The sequence below is a fragment of the Cervus elaphus genome, chromosome X, assembly GCF_910594005.1.
Source record: "Cervus elaphus chromosome X, mCerEla1.1, whole genome shotgun sequence".
Taxonomy (NCBI): domain Eukaryota; kingdom Metazoa; phylum Chordata; class Mammalia; order Artiodactyla; family Cervidae; genus Cervus; species Cervus elaphus.
This window is the reverse complement of record NC_057848.1, coordinates 131517015-131534191: the sequence shown is the minus strand read 5'-3', so window position 1 is coordinate 131534191 and position 17177 is coordinate 131517015. Positions and strand designations below refer to the sequence as shown.

At 42.6% G+C, this 17177-nt stretch overlaps 1 protein-coding gene and 1 non-coding gene across 3 annotated transcripts in view; both read right to left on the bottom strand.

Moving 5' to 3' along the window:
• The window catches only part of EFHC2 (EF-hand domain containing 2), a 245740-nt gene that overhangs the window by 84482 nt on the left and 144081 nt on the right, over positions 1-17177 (bottom strand). For both annotated transcript variants that reach the window (XM_043897067.1, XM_043897068.1), the window contains exons 9-11: positions 14744-14886; positions 12075-12271; positions 9245-9375 (exon numbers count right to left, since the gene is read on the bottom strand). In XM_043897067.1, coding sequence (XP_043753002.1) covers positions 9245-9375; positions 12075-12271; positions 14744-14886 — 471 coding nt within the window. The remainder of the gene's footprint in view (positions 1-9244; positions 9376-12074; positions 12272-14743; positions 14887-17177) is intronic.
• On the bottom strand, positions 575-647 carry TRNAY-GUA. Its single transcript has one exon. It is a non-coding gene; the product is annotated as a tRNA-Tyr (tRNA).

Genomic DNA, 17177 nt, shown 5'->3' with positions numbered 1-17177 from the left:
CGGCCGCCGCTGCCTGCAGGGGGCGCCCGGGTGCTGCCGCTGCTGGCCAACCTGGAACAAAAGCCGAAGCCCCCAGTCAAACAGACCCCCGCCCCCACTCCTGTCTCTTGGTGGAGCTGCGAGCCGAACCCCAAGGGTAGAATTTTTAAATTAGTGTCTTCCAATTCAGAGAGATAATAAAGTTTTCGAACTGTATTCATTTTGAAAGTGAAGTTGCTCAGTCGTGTTCGACTCTTTGCAGCCCCATGGACTGTTGCCTACCAGGTTCCACCGTCCATGGGATTTTCCAGGCAAGAATACTGGAGTGGGTTGCCATTTCCTTCTCCAGGAGATCTTCCCGACCCAGGGACTGAACCCAGGTCTCCAGCATTGTGGGCAGACGCTTTACCGTCTGAGCCACCAGGGAAATCAAACAAATTTTAATTCTTTTTGGCACAATGACATACTAATGTATGTGAAGTGAATGAAAGTCACTCAGTTGTGTCCGAGTCTGCAACCCCCATGGCCTATACAGTCCATGGAATTCTCCAGGCCATTATACTGGAGTGGGTAGCCTTTCCCTTCTCCAGTGGGTCTTCCTGACCCAGGAATCGAACCAGGATCTCCTGCATTACAGGCAGATTCTTTACCAACTGAGCTATCAGGAAATGTATACAACTGTATTCATTTTAGTCTTACACATTTCTCATCCAATTTCATAGCACCCAGGTATTTCATAATATTTGTTGGTATAGCAAATAGTATCCCCCATTGCATAAGATCTTGTTTATTATTAGTATAAAGTAAAATTATTGCTTTCTATGTAGTTTTCTTGTATTGAGCTACTTTTCCTGAATATTATGAATAGTTCTAACCATTTTTAAATTGAGTCTTTTAGACCTTTAGATATATAATCACATTTGGGTTCTAATTTAAAAATCAGTCTTCAGTTCCACTTTGAGCTATTTACACAATCATCCCTAATTACCTATTTCCACTATACCTAGGGCACAAAGGGACCTTAAAATTATCCAGTCCAAGGACTACCTAGTTAAGTACCTTCTGGGATATGAAAATAAGATAAATGGGAGAAGGCATAAGACAACAGGGCTTCCCAGGTGGTACGGTGGTAAAGAATCCACCTGTCAATTCAGGAGATGGTCGGTTTAATCACTGGGTTGGGAGGATCCCGGGGAGGAGGAAACAGCAACCCAGTCTAGTATTCTTGCCTGGGAAATCCCATGGGCAGAGGAGCCTGGTGGGCTACCCACCCTTGGTGGGTCCACGGGGTCGCAAAGAGTTGGACACGACTGAACACACACATCACACACATTAGACAAGAAGGAATTGTAGGGATGGAGGGAAAAATGCAAAGAACAGGCAGAGTCTGAGAGGGACAGCTGCCATTTACCCTACTGATTATTGACATGGGGAAATGTAGGCCCACTTTCTATTTTTCAAGAGGAGACAGAAATATAGGTTTTTATCTTTAAACTCTTAATTAAAAAAAAACAAACACAAGCCAAACAAAATACAACTGCCAGCTATCAAAATCTATGAACTTGAAAGTAATCCAATGCCTTCAAGGCAATTTAAACTCAGAAAGGTGTGTCAGAGATTGCAAAAATAGTGGGATATAGGGAAGAAGTTTCTATTTTGTTTAGCTACTTGGGTGGATCAGAATGGTATTTGCAAAGTGCTAAAACCAGGCAAGTGTTTTGTTTGTTCATAAACAAGGAGCTCAGTTCCTAATTACTGACATTTTATGCCCCGTGTTTGGCTCATCTTGGCTTGAGTTTGCCATCATGGTAAATGAAAAGGGTACCTTTTAAATCCCCCATCTCTATTTGGGGAAATTACCACATTCTATTCTCCGTCAATCCAACATGGAAGTCAGAGCTTAATTTCCCAGCCTTCCTTGCAATTAGAAACATGCCAATGACCGAGGATCTGCCAATCAGGGAAGCTTACATGAGACTTTGACTTGGAAGAGTAACAGCTAAGTATGGGCCACATTTGGGGTCACAAGGGGTCCAACTTTCAGGGGTAGCATCGGACACAAGGTTGCCAAAAGTACTGGTAGTGATGGCTGTGATAAAATTGAATTGAGTTGATAAAATTGGCAGCAGTGCAAATGTAGCAATGAGTGTGGGTGGTGCAGTAGGAACAGGGGCCATTTTCCCATCAGACAAGTTCTACAACCCACTTCTGGGCACTGTTCCTAGAACTGAGCCTCGAGCTTATTTCTCCAGCCCTTCCAAAGATACTGTGAACCACCCAGGATCCTTTTAGTTAATTCCTTTCCTGCTTAACTAGCCAGGGAGGATTCTGCTTTTTTAAAAACTAAGCCTGCCTTCACCAATACAAACAATATCATCAGGCAGTGAAAGAAACAAATTAAAGATCTCAGTCTTTTTGAATCCCAGGCCAGCATTTTTTCCTATGACATCACATCGTTTATGTTTAATGCTTTTAGGAAGGTTCAAAATGTTTTCAAAATGTATGCTGAGGCTGGCATCTCAAATATATGGTATGGGTGCTGTCAAAGAGTCTATTTGGTTCAACATGAGAATACAGGTTTCAAAACTTTTGGAATTTGCCTTTTCCTTCTGTTCATATAGATTCATAGACCAGTGGCTTCCTTAAAAGATGTTAGACTTACAATAAAAACACCAATAACAATGTACACAGTGCTGTTAAAAAAAAGATCAAAACCACATAAAAGGAGAGATAACTGTATGAGATAAATCAGGATGAGATCATCACAATGCTCTAAGCACTAAATTTACAATCTTCTTCCTTGAAGTTAAAGGACAGTAATGGAGTGGATTAATGTTTCCCAACCTTGGTCCACCAACAATCTTTATTTTCCACCTTCATGGTCTCCAAGTTTTTTAAGGGCTTCTTCCAACCTCATTTATTAAAGAATGTTTTCAATGACTCTATCAAGAGTAAATAAACAACTTACGGAAATACTGCAAATAGGACATAGATTGCTACTATTTTCAGTGACTATTTTGAACTATCCCAACTCTTGAGATAAAGAGTTTTCATTTTCTAGTGTTCGCTACAATGCACTTTCTAGTGCACTACAGTGTGCTACAGTAAGAATTTTACATACGTTATCAGCTTTATTCATCACAACAGCTCTGTGTAGTAGGTATTATAACTATCCCCATTTTGTAGGTGAAAATGTTCTTCAACAACTTACGCAAGGACATCAGGATGAAAAATGGCAGAGCTGAGATTTGAATGCATGTGTCTGACTCTTGAGACCCCATGGACTGTAGCCTGCCAGCCTCCTCCATCCATGGGATTTTCCAGGAAAGAATACTGGAGTGGGTTTCCATTCCCTTCTCCAGGGGATCTTTCCAACCCAGGAATTGAACCCTGGTCTTCTGCTTGGCAGGCTGATGATTCTTTACCACTGAGCCACTAGGGTGAAGAAGCTGCCTGCCAAGCAGGAGACGTGAGTTCGATTCCTGGGTTAGGAAGATCCCCTGGAGAAGATAATGGCAACCCATTCAAGTATTATTTTCTGGGAAATACCATGGACAGAGGAGTCTGGCGGGCTACAGTCTATGGGGTTGTGAAAGAATCAGACATGATTTAGCGACTAAACAAGTAAAAAATCGGATCTATTTACTACATTATATCACCTCTTTCAGGAAGAATTTTACATTTACAAGAACAAAAATTTCCTTGAGGCTCTAAATCTTAGAAGGAATTTATCACATGGAAACTCACAGGAAATCTCTTGATCCTGCAATTGACAACAGGAGTCTGAGAAAGAATGGTTTAATAATTCATTACATTCACTGAGGCCTGAGACACTGGGTGCTGGAAGTATCTGGGAAAGACACCAGGGTGAACTGGCCATGTGTCCTGCCCTCTAAGGCTGGAGCCCAGGTGGGGAAAAGAAGTGAGCACTGAGCTCGCAGAAATCCAAAATACATGCAGGCTACATGGGGCAGGTGTCATCTCTGATGGGAAGATCAAGGCTCGGGGAGGTGGCTGGAGGGAGGGACTGGCCGCGTCTTCCCTGGCACAGGGCCCTCCTTGCTGCTGTTGCCTGGGGTTCAGAGTCCAGGGCCCACATCAAGAAGCCTCACTCTGCCCATGTTTCCAATTTCACAAAACACTAGCCCTGCTAAGCCTTGTCCCTGTCTGGCTCGCTGCTAAAATCTGCCCATCAGGAATCAAGGCTCTGAGAACAGCTCTCTGCACTCCTTCAATAACAACTGACAGTGCTCACAGGCCCATGTGGCAGACCATGAAAAAAGGGGCCCAGAGAAATAGTTCCAGCCTAGAGGCAGAGGAGAAAAGAAATGCTCCCTCCCCAAACTGCCTTCTGTTTCCACCTGTCCCTGCATTCTTCAGGTCCATTTTGAGACAAATATCTCAGGAAGGCCCGGTTAATCCACTAACAGGTTAATCCACTAATCCATTATTAACCATGGCACCTTATGCAGAGATAGGATGGTTTCCTTGAGAATAAAGGAAATGCCCGAGGCTTGGACCATTGTCCAGAGCATCAAGTCTGGGCTCTGAGGCCCAAGTACATACTGAGAGGGCCAAGTATGTAAGCCGGGGAGAGAAGCAGGGCCACAGACATGAATCCCAGAGGCCTACACTGCAATCCTGCCTCTGCCAGTTCAACACAGATATGAAAAGGGAACATTTGACAAGTGTATTTATAAACCTACATTTTCCACATCCTCCCCAACATTTATTGTTTATATATAGTTTTTGATGAGGGCCATTTGGATTGGTGTCAGGTGATACCTCATTGTAGTTTTGATTTGCATTTCTCTAATAATCAGCAATGTTGGCCATCTTTTCATGTGTTTACTGGCCATCTGTATGTCTTCTTTGGAGAAATATCTGTTAAGGTCTTCCACCCACTTTTTGATTGGGTTATTTGTTTTTCTGATATTGAGCTTTATGAGCTGCTCACATATTTTAGAGATTAATCCTTTGTCAAGTTGCTTCATTTATAATTATCTTCTCCCATTCTGAGGGCTGTCTTTTCATCTTGTTTATAGTCTCCTTGAGGATGTGGAGAAAAGGGAACCCTATCGCACTGTTGGTGGGAATGTAAATTGATACAGCCACTATGGAGAACAGTATGTAGATTTCTTTAAAAACTAGGAATAAAACTACCATATGACCTAGCAATGCCACAACTTGGCATATACCCAGAGAAAACCACAATTCAAAAAGACACACATTTCTCAGTGTTCACTGCAGCACTATTTACAATAGCCAGGACATGGAAGCAACCTAGATGTCCATCAACAGATGAAGGATAAAGAAGCTGTGGTACATATATACAGTGGAATATTATTTAGCCATAAAAAGGAATGAATTTGAGTCAGTTGTAGTGAGGTGAATGAACCTAGAGCCTGTTATACAGAGTAAAGTAAGCCAGAAAGAGAAAGACAAATATCATGTATTAACGCATACATATGGAATCTAGAAAAGCAGTACTGATGAACCTATTTACAGGGAAGAAATGGAGACACAGAAGTAGAGAACAAATTTGTGGGCACAGCAGGGAAAGGAGAGGAATTGAGAGAGTAGCACTGACATATATACACTACCATGTATAAAAGAGATAGCTAGTGGGAAGCTGCTCTATGACACAGGGAGCCCAGCCTGGTGCTCTGTGATGACCCAGAGGGGTGGGATGGGACCAGGGAGGGAGGCGCAAGAGGGAGGGGATACATATATAATAATGACTGATTCAAACTGTTGCATAGCAGAAACCAACACAACATTGTAAAGCAATTCTCTTCCAATTAAAAATTTAAAAAATTAAAAATAAAACCTACATTTGAAGAGTTTCAGAATGTCAGCATCTGAAAGAGACCTTAGAGATCATTATATGGACAAAAGAGTGAGATGCAAGTAGGTGAAGCAAGTTGCCTAAGTCACTTGAATTGTGAGGGTTGGGACTAGCTCTCCCTGACACCCCTACAGTCAGAGACAGAGTTCCCTTTCCCAGCGCAAGGTAATCAATTATTTACGTGTTTGCTGCAAGCTTTAGAGAGAATGTTCCTTGAGAAATAGGACCTTTCATTAAATTATTCAACAAACATCTATTGTACTTGGCAGGAACCAATTGTGGAGGCAGGGAAGTAAACAACTCAAGAGGGGCTACAAGTGAATGATACAGGAAAAGCATTTAACATGATGCATGGCCCATGGTAAGTACTCAATAAGTGGTGACTTCTACAAAAGAATAATTCTTACAGTGAGATAAGGGAAGAGATGTTGGCAAGGGTCAGCTCATGACCAAACTCACAGGAAACACTAACAGGTTGGGGATTTGCCCTAGAGCCAAGGAACGATATGATAAGACTTTAGGGAGGTCATTCTGGCAAAGCTTTGGAGGGTGAACATTAAGAAAAGATCAGTTTTGCAGCTTTCAAGAGACTAGTGAAAAGATGAAAAGCCAAACTGCAACAGTGAAGCTGGGGATGGAGAGAGGGTGTTTAAAAAATACGATTTCAAGAGGGTGGGAGAGGTCAAGGTAGGGGAGAGGGCAAAGACAAGGCAGACCCTGGCTCAGGCCCTGGGGACAAGTCTGGTGGCCTTTACCAAGATAGGGTCCCCAACTGCAACTGTATGGGGGAAGAAAATGAGGTCAGTTTAGGGAAAGTTATTTTGGAAGGCCTAATGGGGATCCAAAGGGGAGATGTCCTGAAAGCCTTCATATTTCCAGATCTATAATTCAGGAAAAAGGTCTGAGCCTGAGGAGCTAAAGGGAGCACTCAACCTTCAGCTAACAGGCAAAGCAGGGCAGACTGGATAAAATAGAGCTACTCAACAAGGCATGGTGAAAAGTGATGAGCCTAAAGCAAAAAACAAGAAAGAGAAGTTCCTTGCCCTCAAAGAGGTTATGTTCTGGTGAGAAGAGCCAGAGTATATCCATATACATACACATGGAAATAAAAGAAAAATATTTGCTAGTTAAAGCTCCAAGCACAGAATTAAATTAGGAGGTGGTGTGATAGCAACTATGTGGTGCCTTTGCCTTTGCCCAGAAAGAGCGTGAGGAGCAACGAAGAGGGCTGACTTCCAAACTAGAACACCCCTCCCCCAAAATAATACTAGAATCTCACTCTTCCATTCAGGAACTATGATATGTAGTTAGCCCAGTGCAAGGTGCTAGTTTTAGGACAGTGAACAGGGGTGTCGAGGACCCTGCCCCTCAAGAAAGCTCATATTCTAGGAGGAGAAGACACACTTCAGGACACACACACCAATAACAGTTATCTAAATTAAGTAACTACGAGGTGTGCCAGGGGTAGTGAAAAATATTGGGCTGGCCAACAAACTTTTTGGCCAACCCAATATAAACACGGGGCTAAGAAAAAAATCCACTTTAGGTAGAATAGTCAAAAAGAAAGCCCCTCTGAGGAAGCAGCATTTATAATGAGTCCCAGGGTTTGCCGTGAAAAGGATGGCGTATGGACATTGCCAGCAGAGAGAACTGCATGTGCAGAGGCATGGAGAACAGAAAGAGCTTAATGTGTTTGAGAAAGTGAGTGACAGTCAGCAGGGCCAAAGGACAGGGTGGGAAGAAAATAAGTGACAACACTGGAAATACAGAGTGGCATCACTCAAGGCACTGCTGGCTGCAATAAAACATTTGGATCTTATTGTAAGGATGAGCACAAGCCACTGAAGGGTTTTTCAAGCCAGGTACGGCCTGATCTGATTTCCATCTTAAGGAATTTTTTGGCCAGGAGACGCCCTAAATATTCGCAGTTGTTCTTTCAAAGCATCCGGTGCCTTGAGGTCACCCTCCAATCACACGGCATGGCTGTCCTTTATTCCACCCACAATTAGGGTCAGGCCTCCATCCACGGAACAACTTACCCTCCTTGGATCTCCTGCCTGGCCTACATGCTTCTCCCAAAGCCCCATAAACTCACTAAAGTGTTTCCAAGAGACACTGCTAGAGTACGAGGAGAATGGATGCTTTTGCAAAGAACACAAAATACTAAAACGAAACCACTCCCTCATTTCTGATGGAAATTTGTTTTCCCCTCCACTGCTATCCATTAGTCCTCGGCCTGAGCAATTGTCTGTGCTCTTCACCCCATCCTTCATTTATTTGCCAAAAGGCCAGGAACATGTGTACTGCCATGAACAATAACAAAGAACTATAAATTCTTATTGATCCCAGAAGCTTGGGAATTCTAAACAATAAAAATATGTCCTCTGATTGCTGCACTCAAAAGAACGTTTTGGAGATACAAAAGAGCTTTGTTGAAAGAACAAATGAGCTCCAGGGATACTGTGGGCCTCATGGAGGGCTTGGGTCACCAGGTATTGATACAACAGGCAACTTCAGACACAAAGTCAGAAAGACCTCCCTGCCACGCTCCCCCGGGCTCACATCTTCATTTCTTAGCCGCATCTTGACTGCATCAAGCCGAGTTTCCTATATAGCTTTTAGCCACTATTGTTTTTAGGAGCCAGAATTCTCAGCCTAAAGAGAAAGTCCCCTTTGTCCTCCATCCATGATTTAATTTACATTCTCCTAAACGCTCCATTCACTTTGTTTTCAGGCTAAGAAATCTCACAATTGTACCAGGCCCTGAATTTGAATTTCCTTGTGTTTCTGCTGTTTGGAAATTTGCCTAGGTCAGTCACTGGACAGTCCTAGAAATTCAGCTTAACCTTAGAGAAAAATCTCTATTGTTCATGATTTCTTACAGTACTTCTAACTTCTGTCCTATATTTGCCCTTCAATTTCTACATTTTCATGTCTTTGTAAGTACTTAACGTGTATGTGAGCATACCTACACACAGATGAATACACAGCTCCTTTTCTCTGATAATCAGTGAAGTCTCCACTATCGTTTCCAACTGGATCATTCTTCTTCATTCCTCACACTTTGCAGGGTGGGGGTGCTCAGCTGCACTGCTTTCAGTCTTCCTCATTCAGATGCAGCCTTCCTGACACTCCCCTGATCCTTCAATGCCCTGCATGATTCACAAGACACTGTGTCCAACTGACTTAAACTGCTTTTGTCTCTCTGTTCTCCCCTAGGAATTTCTTTTATATGCAAATATATAAAATTTACCAGAAATGGGCAAAACTTGATCACGAAGTAATACGAACGTAAAGAAATACCAATTCTTAATTTTTAAAAACAGTACCTAGTAAATTAATGAAGAAACGCTAGGGAGGAAAACATCCTTTTTGTTCTTTGGACAATGAGATGACTGCTAGCAGCCTGTGGCTTACCTGAATGTATTAAAATCCACCATCGTTGTGTGCATACAATCAGCAGCTATAAACACCTGCTTGAGCTCTCTGGATTTGGGTTCTTCTTCTTTTAACTTTTGTAGGGCAAGTTCAATGTTGCTCAGGGGAAACTAGGAGGAGGAAAAGACAGATATTTAAGATAGGGAGCCTAATCATTCTGGTGGCCAGCAAAGAGACTTCATGCTATGAACCTGGACTTAGCTGGCTCTGTCTTTCCACAGAAACCAACACAAAGAAGACATGACCAGATTTGTATTTCTTCAGCTAAGGCTCTGGGACAATAAGTGACATTAGCACAGGCCCAGATCTGAGAGAAATGAGCTTACAGGACAGCAGGTCACAGGAGTCAGAAAAGCACCACTACTTCCACCTCAGCCTCCCCCCTTTGACCCTTGGACTCTGGCCCACCATGTTGGGAGAGCCTAATGGAGAGAATGGGGATTCAAAGTTGCATAAGTGGATCCCATTTTCTCCAGATCTTTAGAGTGGGACTCCTGGAACCATTGGCCACCAGGCAATACGCTGGGCAGAGAGAGGATGGGTGCCAAAGGTCTACAGGCACTGTGGTCCCCTACATTCACCCTCCAGGAGACCCCCAGTTCCTGTCTCCTATACTGTGATTTGGTTTTTGACTCTGTAAGAATACTTCTTATTTGATTGAGTAAAGTACAAGGCTATAAGTAATTATATTGACATTATAAGTAATTATATTATAGCAAAGAGCTAGAAAAGGAGAAGACTCATTATGGAAATACAAACGTTGATGGTACATAAAGTTCCCCCTCTGCCACCAGGGGGTTTTGGGGGTGGGGTGAGGGAGTGGGTCAGTGGCATTCCCTCCCTTTTTTGCATTTCCTTTCATCTATTTCCATGATAGGATCTGTTAGCTCTTACAAAAAGACCCCTCAGACTGATATTAATCTTTCTCTGCTTACAATGTCCTTGTTAAAGGTAGCTTTAAGAAAATGCAGTTTTTACTTGGGGTGCTGATACCAGATAATGTCCTACCTTGCTTTTCTCTTTTGGAAAGGAGAAAAGCCCTTAATGTCTCATATATACATACATATATATATATACATACATACATATTCATGCTATATATATTTTATATTAAAGTACAGGTTTGCACTGTGTTTGAAAATGGAGCCCTAATTACAATAGCTATTGTAAACTGTGCACTGACTGCATCTCCTATGGGCCACATAGAGATAAGCACTTAAAACAGATTACCGCATCTAATCTTCACAGCAATTCTCTGAAATAGGCACCATTGGTACTCCCATTTTAAAGATGAGGAAAGGGAAGACACATGTCTAAGGCCCCTCGCTTTCAAGGAGTCAAGTTTCCTTGCCAAGCCTGCTGGTCTCCAGAAATTTAACTGCCCTATTACTGAGCCCCTCACCTGAATTCAGTACTTTTGAAGAGCTACCCATTCCTGGTGTTGTGCTAGCTCAAGTTCCTAGTGCTGCAAATGCAGAGGTGGTGTGGCAGCCCAGGAAGGTGCTGCCCTGGCCTGGCCTCAAGAGAGACCATGCAGAGAGGAGTTCTGTTAGCGGACAGCCCCCTGCTGCGGCACCTTCAGGTCACTGGAGCGCTGCAGCTTTCAGAGATTCCCCCAGAGGCCACAGTCTCCCCAGACTCTTCCCACCCAGTGACTGAGCAGGAAAGAGGCGCCAGAGCTGGGCCATTCCTGCATGACATGGGATTTCTCTGATGCGCAGTATGTGCTCTGGGGCTCCCTGTGAGCCTGGCCAACTTTGTCAGAGCTGCAATGTGTCTGAGGTTCTTCTCACCCCCATCCTCCTACCTTCCCTCTCCTTTCTCAGGGGTCAGACCTACATCTCAGTCTCCCCACCTACTCCTGCTCCCTCCTTTATCCTTCATACACATTTCCCCCAATACATCTCTTGCACATATCATTCTGTCTTGGGATCTGCTTCTCAGAGGACCCAAACTGATCCAGGTAACGTGTTGTACACAGAGGCTGATCTTAGCAACATCTCCCTGAGCATTTGACATGAAATGAAATGGAGTTGGCACTGTATCTATGTAATTGGCACAGAAGTATTATTGTTTACAGGCAGACTTTGAAAATAGTTTCCAGATAGATTCCTCAATCTATCTAGTTTAGATAATTGGTTCTGAAATACACATGCTGGCACATGGAACTCATCCACACTTAAAATCAAGGTTTTGTCAACATGTTTTCAGTAAACAGCACTGTCATAATAGTATTTTCAGTAATAGTACCCATGTGCCATGTCATTTCAAATGGAAAACCTTGTGGAGCTCACTGTTGCCAATTTGTCCTTGGAGTCTCATTGAGGCCTCAGGTGGCTCCTGTTATGGGAAGTTGCAACCCCAGCAACTGTCGGGTTCCCTTGGGGTTTCTGTTTGTTCCGGTCTTGGCCTTCTCTGCAGGCCTGTGCCAATTAACTGAGACAGCACACAGTGTGTGGCACCAGGTTTTCTTCCATTCGGATCATTGCTGAATTTCTTTCTGAAAACATTTTCAGCATCAGCAGAAAACCCAGGAAACTTGATTCAACCCTGGGCCTGCCTCCTGCCTGTGCCTGGCATCCGTGATGCTGGGCAGCAGCAAACCCAGCACATAAACAGAGGAGACCAGGCCCTGGCCTCTGTGATGGGACCTGCGGCCAAATCATGCAGATCCATTATTCATGCCCACATGTGTGAATGCACAATGTAAAATTGGTTGCAAGACGAAGAAGAAAAGGCCTGGAGTAAGGAAAACACAGACTGCAGAGTGCTGAGAGGCGAAGTCAAGAATTATACCAAATGAGTTCACCTTATCTGAATTCCTTTCCATGTAATTCAAGGTATACTCATCAGCATTGACCAAAAGAAAGAGGTAGCCATTCACATTCACTTTGGCTCCAACATACAGCTCCTCAGCCTTGATATATTCCGAGAATTCACTTTTAAAGACTTCTTGTCCAGGCTTCTTAACACGAACTCTCTTTAAGAACATCCCTCCAGTATACCCTGTAGAAAAAAGAGAAAAAAGTTAACGAGTAGGTTTTGTTCCTCAAAGAATCAGATAACCTGCCTTTAGAGATACTGCATGCTCAAACATGTGAACTTGTGAACTCATTCAACGTATTCATTCAAGTCTTTAAGGGAAGAAGAATGAGGCAGTGGGTGAAGAAATGAGACTTCTAGGTGAGTGTGTAAAGAAGAAAAGTGGCATGGCATTCCAGCCTTTTCTTTCCTCCATCCTCTCCCTTCCCAATCCAAACACTTAAATAAACACTGAGCGAGGACTTGGTCTATGTCCAGAAGCATCCTGGAAACTGAGATAACAGGAACATCTTCTGAGCCTGCCTGAACTGTATCAGGTAGAAAATTTCTCACCTGAGTTTATTTCCACCTATTTGTCCCAGATGATGTCTTATACATATCTTCTGACATACAGATGAAATGTAAAGATGCCCCGTTTCTGGAAAGGTGTTATTTAATTGAAGATAATTATAGGAGTTCCCTCAACTCTTTGTTTCTACAGGCAAAATGTTTAAATAATGCGCCATTCTTTTTTTTTTTTTTTTTACTTCTCAGAATTCTCATCATTTCCTCTGCTCTCTTCTGGGCATTGTTTGGGTTTTGGCAAGCAGTGAGCAGAGTTAAACGTGGGACTCCACTATCTCCTAACTGATACTGAACTGAAATCTCCAACCCTGTGGATACATCCTGGAACCAGGTGAGCTCTGGAGAGCAGCTTCCTCATGCTTTTACCATATTCAGAAACCACAGGTGGCAGAAAGACATAGGCTTTGTAGTCAAAGAGTAGTAGTCCATCCTGGCTCTGTCGCTTGCTTGCTGGATGATCTTTAGGAGTCATTTAATCTCTCTGAGCCCCTCCAAATTCTCGCTGGTAAATGGGAATAATATTTGTGGGGGGCTATGAAAATGTACTTCTCAGGTTGCTGGCTATGGGGAACATAGTTGACAGAAGGCTCCAACTGCTATGTTCTGAAATCTATCCCCAGATTTGTGCCGAGGTCATGCTTCCCACAGGCTGCTGCCAATGCATGACTGAGCAACGTAGGCAGACTAAGGCAGGCAAGATGGGAGCTCCTCGCACTGGTGACTCTGGCTCCAGAACGCCCAGTCAGACTTGCCAAAATTTTCTTAAGACTTTCACTGTGGTCTAAGACCTTCCCCTTTTCCTCTGTCCTTCACAGGAGTCACACACGCATACTGCAGTCTGACAGCGCTCCTGGCCTCTTCTGCCTCCTGCCATGCTTTTCCTCACCCGCCATCCCCCTAATAAATCTCTTGTACATTTAACCTCATCTTGGGCTTTGCCTCTTGGAGGACCTAGATTAACACAAAACTTAACCTCATAAAGGTCTTGTAAGGACAACAGGAGGTACTCAGCCAGGGCTGCTGTTATTACCAGCAAGCTTCTAGTTGACTGCTATCACCCTGTTTTATGAATGCTGTGATTTGTTTAGCCATATCATCCCTATTCTAGATGTACAGAAGTGATTTTTTGACCTTCAGGAACATGACTTTATAATCATCCCTATTTGACTTCATATTTTAAGATCTGGTCCATTATTCAAATCTGTCTAAGTGGAGCCTAACTTACTTATACAAATTATTCATGATTCATTGGTGTACTGAGCGGCTCCTACCAGCTCATAAGGGCTAATCGTTTAATGTTCAAGGATTTGGAAAGCCAGTTGTTAAACTGTTGGTTGCTTGAAATTGGCCATGGTTTGGGTATTTACATCATGGAAATTGACAAACGGTACAAAATAGAGCTTTTAAATTTTTTTCAGAGAGCCGGTTAACCAGTACACCACTGACTATTCTTCCCAAATGTGTATCTTCAGCACTGATAAAAATTTTAAACATGCTGGGACAAAGTACAGAGCCCTACTGTTCCATAATTTGGTAAGTCAAAATCAATAGCTTTCCTCAGCAATGGCCACCCTATCAGTGCACTGCAGCAAGGCCATCCCATGGGCCTTGGTGCTGGAACCTTGGCACCAGCCTCAAAGGCCAGAGGGAAATAGACTCTGAAGATTAAATTTGTTAATCAGGGATTCTTGTCTTATTTTGTAAGTGATATTATCACAAATACAGATTTTATTCTTGTCTTGCTAGCTGTACACAGAATTGGTGGCAGCCAGACCATGATTTTGAAGCCACTGGATTCCACAGAGGTGCCTCAGAGACCACAGAGGAAGTGGGGACAGTGTCAAAAAGGAGGTGTCCTGGGTCCCCCAGTCCTGAGCCAACCAAAACTATTCCTCTTTTACCATTTTATATGTCTGGGTTCCCATTTAAGAGGTCTTTGTAAAATGAACTTTTAGTGGTTAAAAAAAAAAAAAAGAAAGCCACTCTTTTAGATCATCTAGGCTATAAAAATGAGATTATATTCCATAACTTTCAACATGAAGAGACAGTTCACTGTTCTGAGGAAATCGCTGTGGGTAGTATGTCTCTTACCTGAATTCCTCTCTATGGGTTCAAACACTGAAATTGTGTCATCACTGAGAAAATATGAAATAACAAACATCCTTTCCACATCAGCACATTTGTGTGTGATTAGTTTTGCAAAAAACCGGAGTGTATTGCTTATGTTGCCATAGCTAAATGGAAGAAAAATGAAGGTTATAGCATTATATAAGTAATCTTTTGCATATTACATATATACAAAATCCTGCAAAATATATGCCATTTTTTAAAATATATGCCATTTTTATTGACATACAATATTAATTTCAGGTGTATGACACAACGATCTGATATTTGTATATATTGCAAGATGACTAACACATTTAAGTCTGGTTAACATTCATCACCACACTTAGCTACAAAAATTTTTTTCTTGTGATGATAGCTTTTCAGATCTATTCTCTCAACAACTTTGAAATATGTACTATAGTATTATTAACTACAGTCACCATGCTATATATCACATCCCTATGACTTATTTATTTTATAACTGGAAGTGTGTACTCTTGACTCCTTTCACCCACCTCCCATCCAAGTGCACTATGGTTTTAAGACAGTGGCATAAACTCTCAGAGGTTGAAAAAGTTCAACCATTTTCTTATTAGGGCTCTAAATCTATATGCAGAGACATGTTCCCAGCTTATTAAAATATCTCTTACTCGGACAAGTTCTCTTTCAAAGAGTTCTAAACATTCTTTTTATCACAATACACCCAGCACTCAGAAAAAATTTAGCATTTTCTCTGCTTCTGATCATACCACCTAGACTGTTCAATCTGGCTTTCTGGGCCATTAATAGTCTGGGTTCAAACACACACACACACACACACACACCTATTTGTCCAGGTTAACACACTGGGAAAACATCCAGGGTAACACACTGGGAAAACGTACCCAAAACAAATGTCATAAACACATTGCTCAAACCATCTGCATTAAATGGCTGCTCTCTACTCATAAGATTGGACAATAATCACAGCAACCATGTCAGCTAGAAGCACTGCGCCTGGGCCTTGCTGCCCCAGGAGGCAAGAGGCTGTGCTTTGCCAGTACCTGAAGCAACCTCCCCATTTCACTGCCCACTTTCTCAAGCCCATTCCTTATTTTTCTTCCAACCCCACATCATCTCCTTGCTAAGTCACTCTCCCAGTTCCCCAGCAGCTCCCTAACTCCCTTCAAGGGAAAATTTCCCTTTTCCGTTGCAAATGCTATACTAAATATGACAGAGCTTTCATAACACTTATCACCCATATCATAAGTTGCCATTACAAGTCTGTTTTCTGAGGGCAAGGACTGCATCTTATTAATTGTTGTCTAATACAGCATTTTTTTTTGCATTTTAAGTACTTAATAAATGTTTGCAGAAAGTTGTTGTAAGATCCATGTAGATTGGAATTTTCACTTAGAATTCTAGGCATGCATAGAATAGTCTTGAAGACTGATGGATGAGATCAAATTATAGAACCTAAAGTTCCCCAAATTGACTGCCTGGTTATGGAATAAATTAATTTATGGTCTGTCAGCAGAAGTATGTCTGTGGATATTAGCTAGTGAAAGGTGGTGCTGTGCTATGCTTAGTTATTCAGTTGTCTCCAACTCTTCGCAACCCCACGGACTGTAGCCCTCCAGCTTCCTCTGTCCATGGGATTTTTCAGACAAGAATACTGGAGTGGGTTGCCATTTTCTCCTCCAGGGGATCTTCCCAACCCAGGGATCAAACTCGTATCTCCTGTATCTCCTGCATTGCAGGCAGATTCTTTACTATGGTCTTTCTCATCTCGGCAGATAGCAACTCCATCTTTCCAGTTGGAGAAATCTGGGGAGTCATTTTTTATCTCCTGTTGTATCCAATCCGCCAGGAAATCCTACTGGTTCAACCTTCAAAAATATTTCCAGAATCTGCTATTTCTCATCATTTTCACGGCACTCACTCTAATGGAGCCATCATAACTTATCTCTGGGGACTACTACAGTCATGTTTTAACTGGTCTTTACTTCCACCATTGCCCTTCTACTGCCTATGCTCAACACTGCGTCTGGAGTCATTCTGTTTTTTTTTTTCATTTATTTTTATTAGTCGGAGGTTAATTACTTTACAGTATTGTAGTGGTTTTTGCCATACATTGACATGAATCAGCCATGGAGTTACATGTGTTCTCTATCCCGATCCCCCCTCTCGCCTCCCTCTCCATCACATCCCTCTGGGTCTTCCCAGTGCACCAGCCCTGAGCACCTGTCTCATGCATCCAACCTGGGCTGGTGGTCTGTATCACCCTTGATAGCATACTTGTTTCAATGCTATTCTCTCAGAACATCCCACCCCACTTTCTCCCACAGAGTCCAAAAGTATGTTCTGTACATCCATGTCTCTTTTTCTGTTTTGCATATAGGGTTATCGTTACCATCTTTTAAAATTCCATATATAT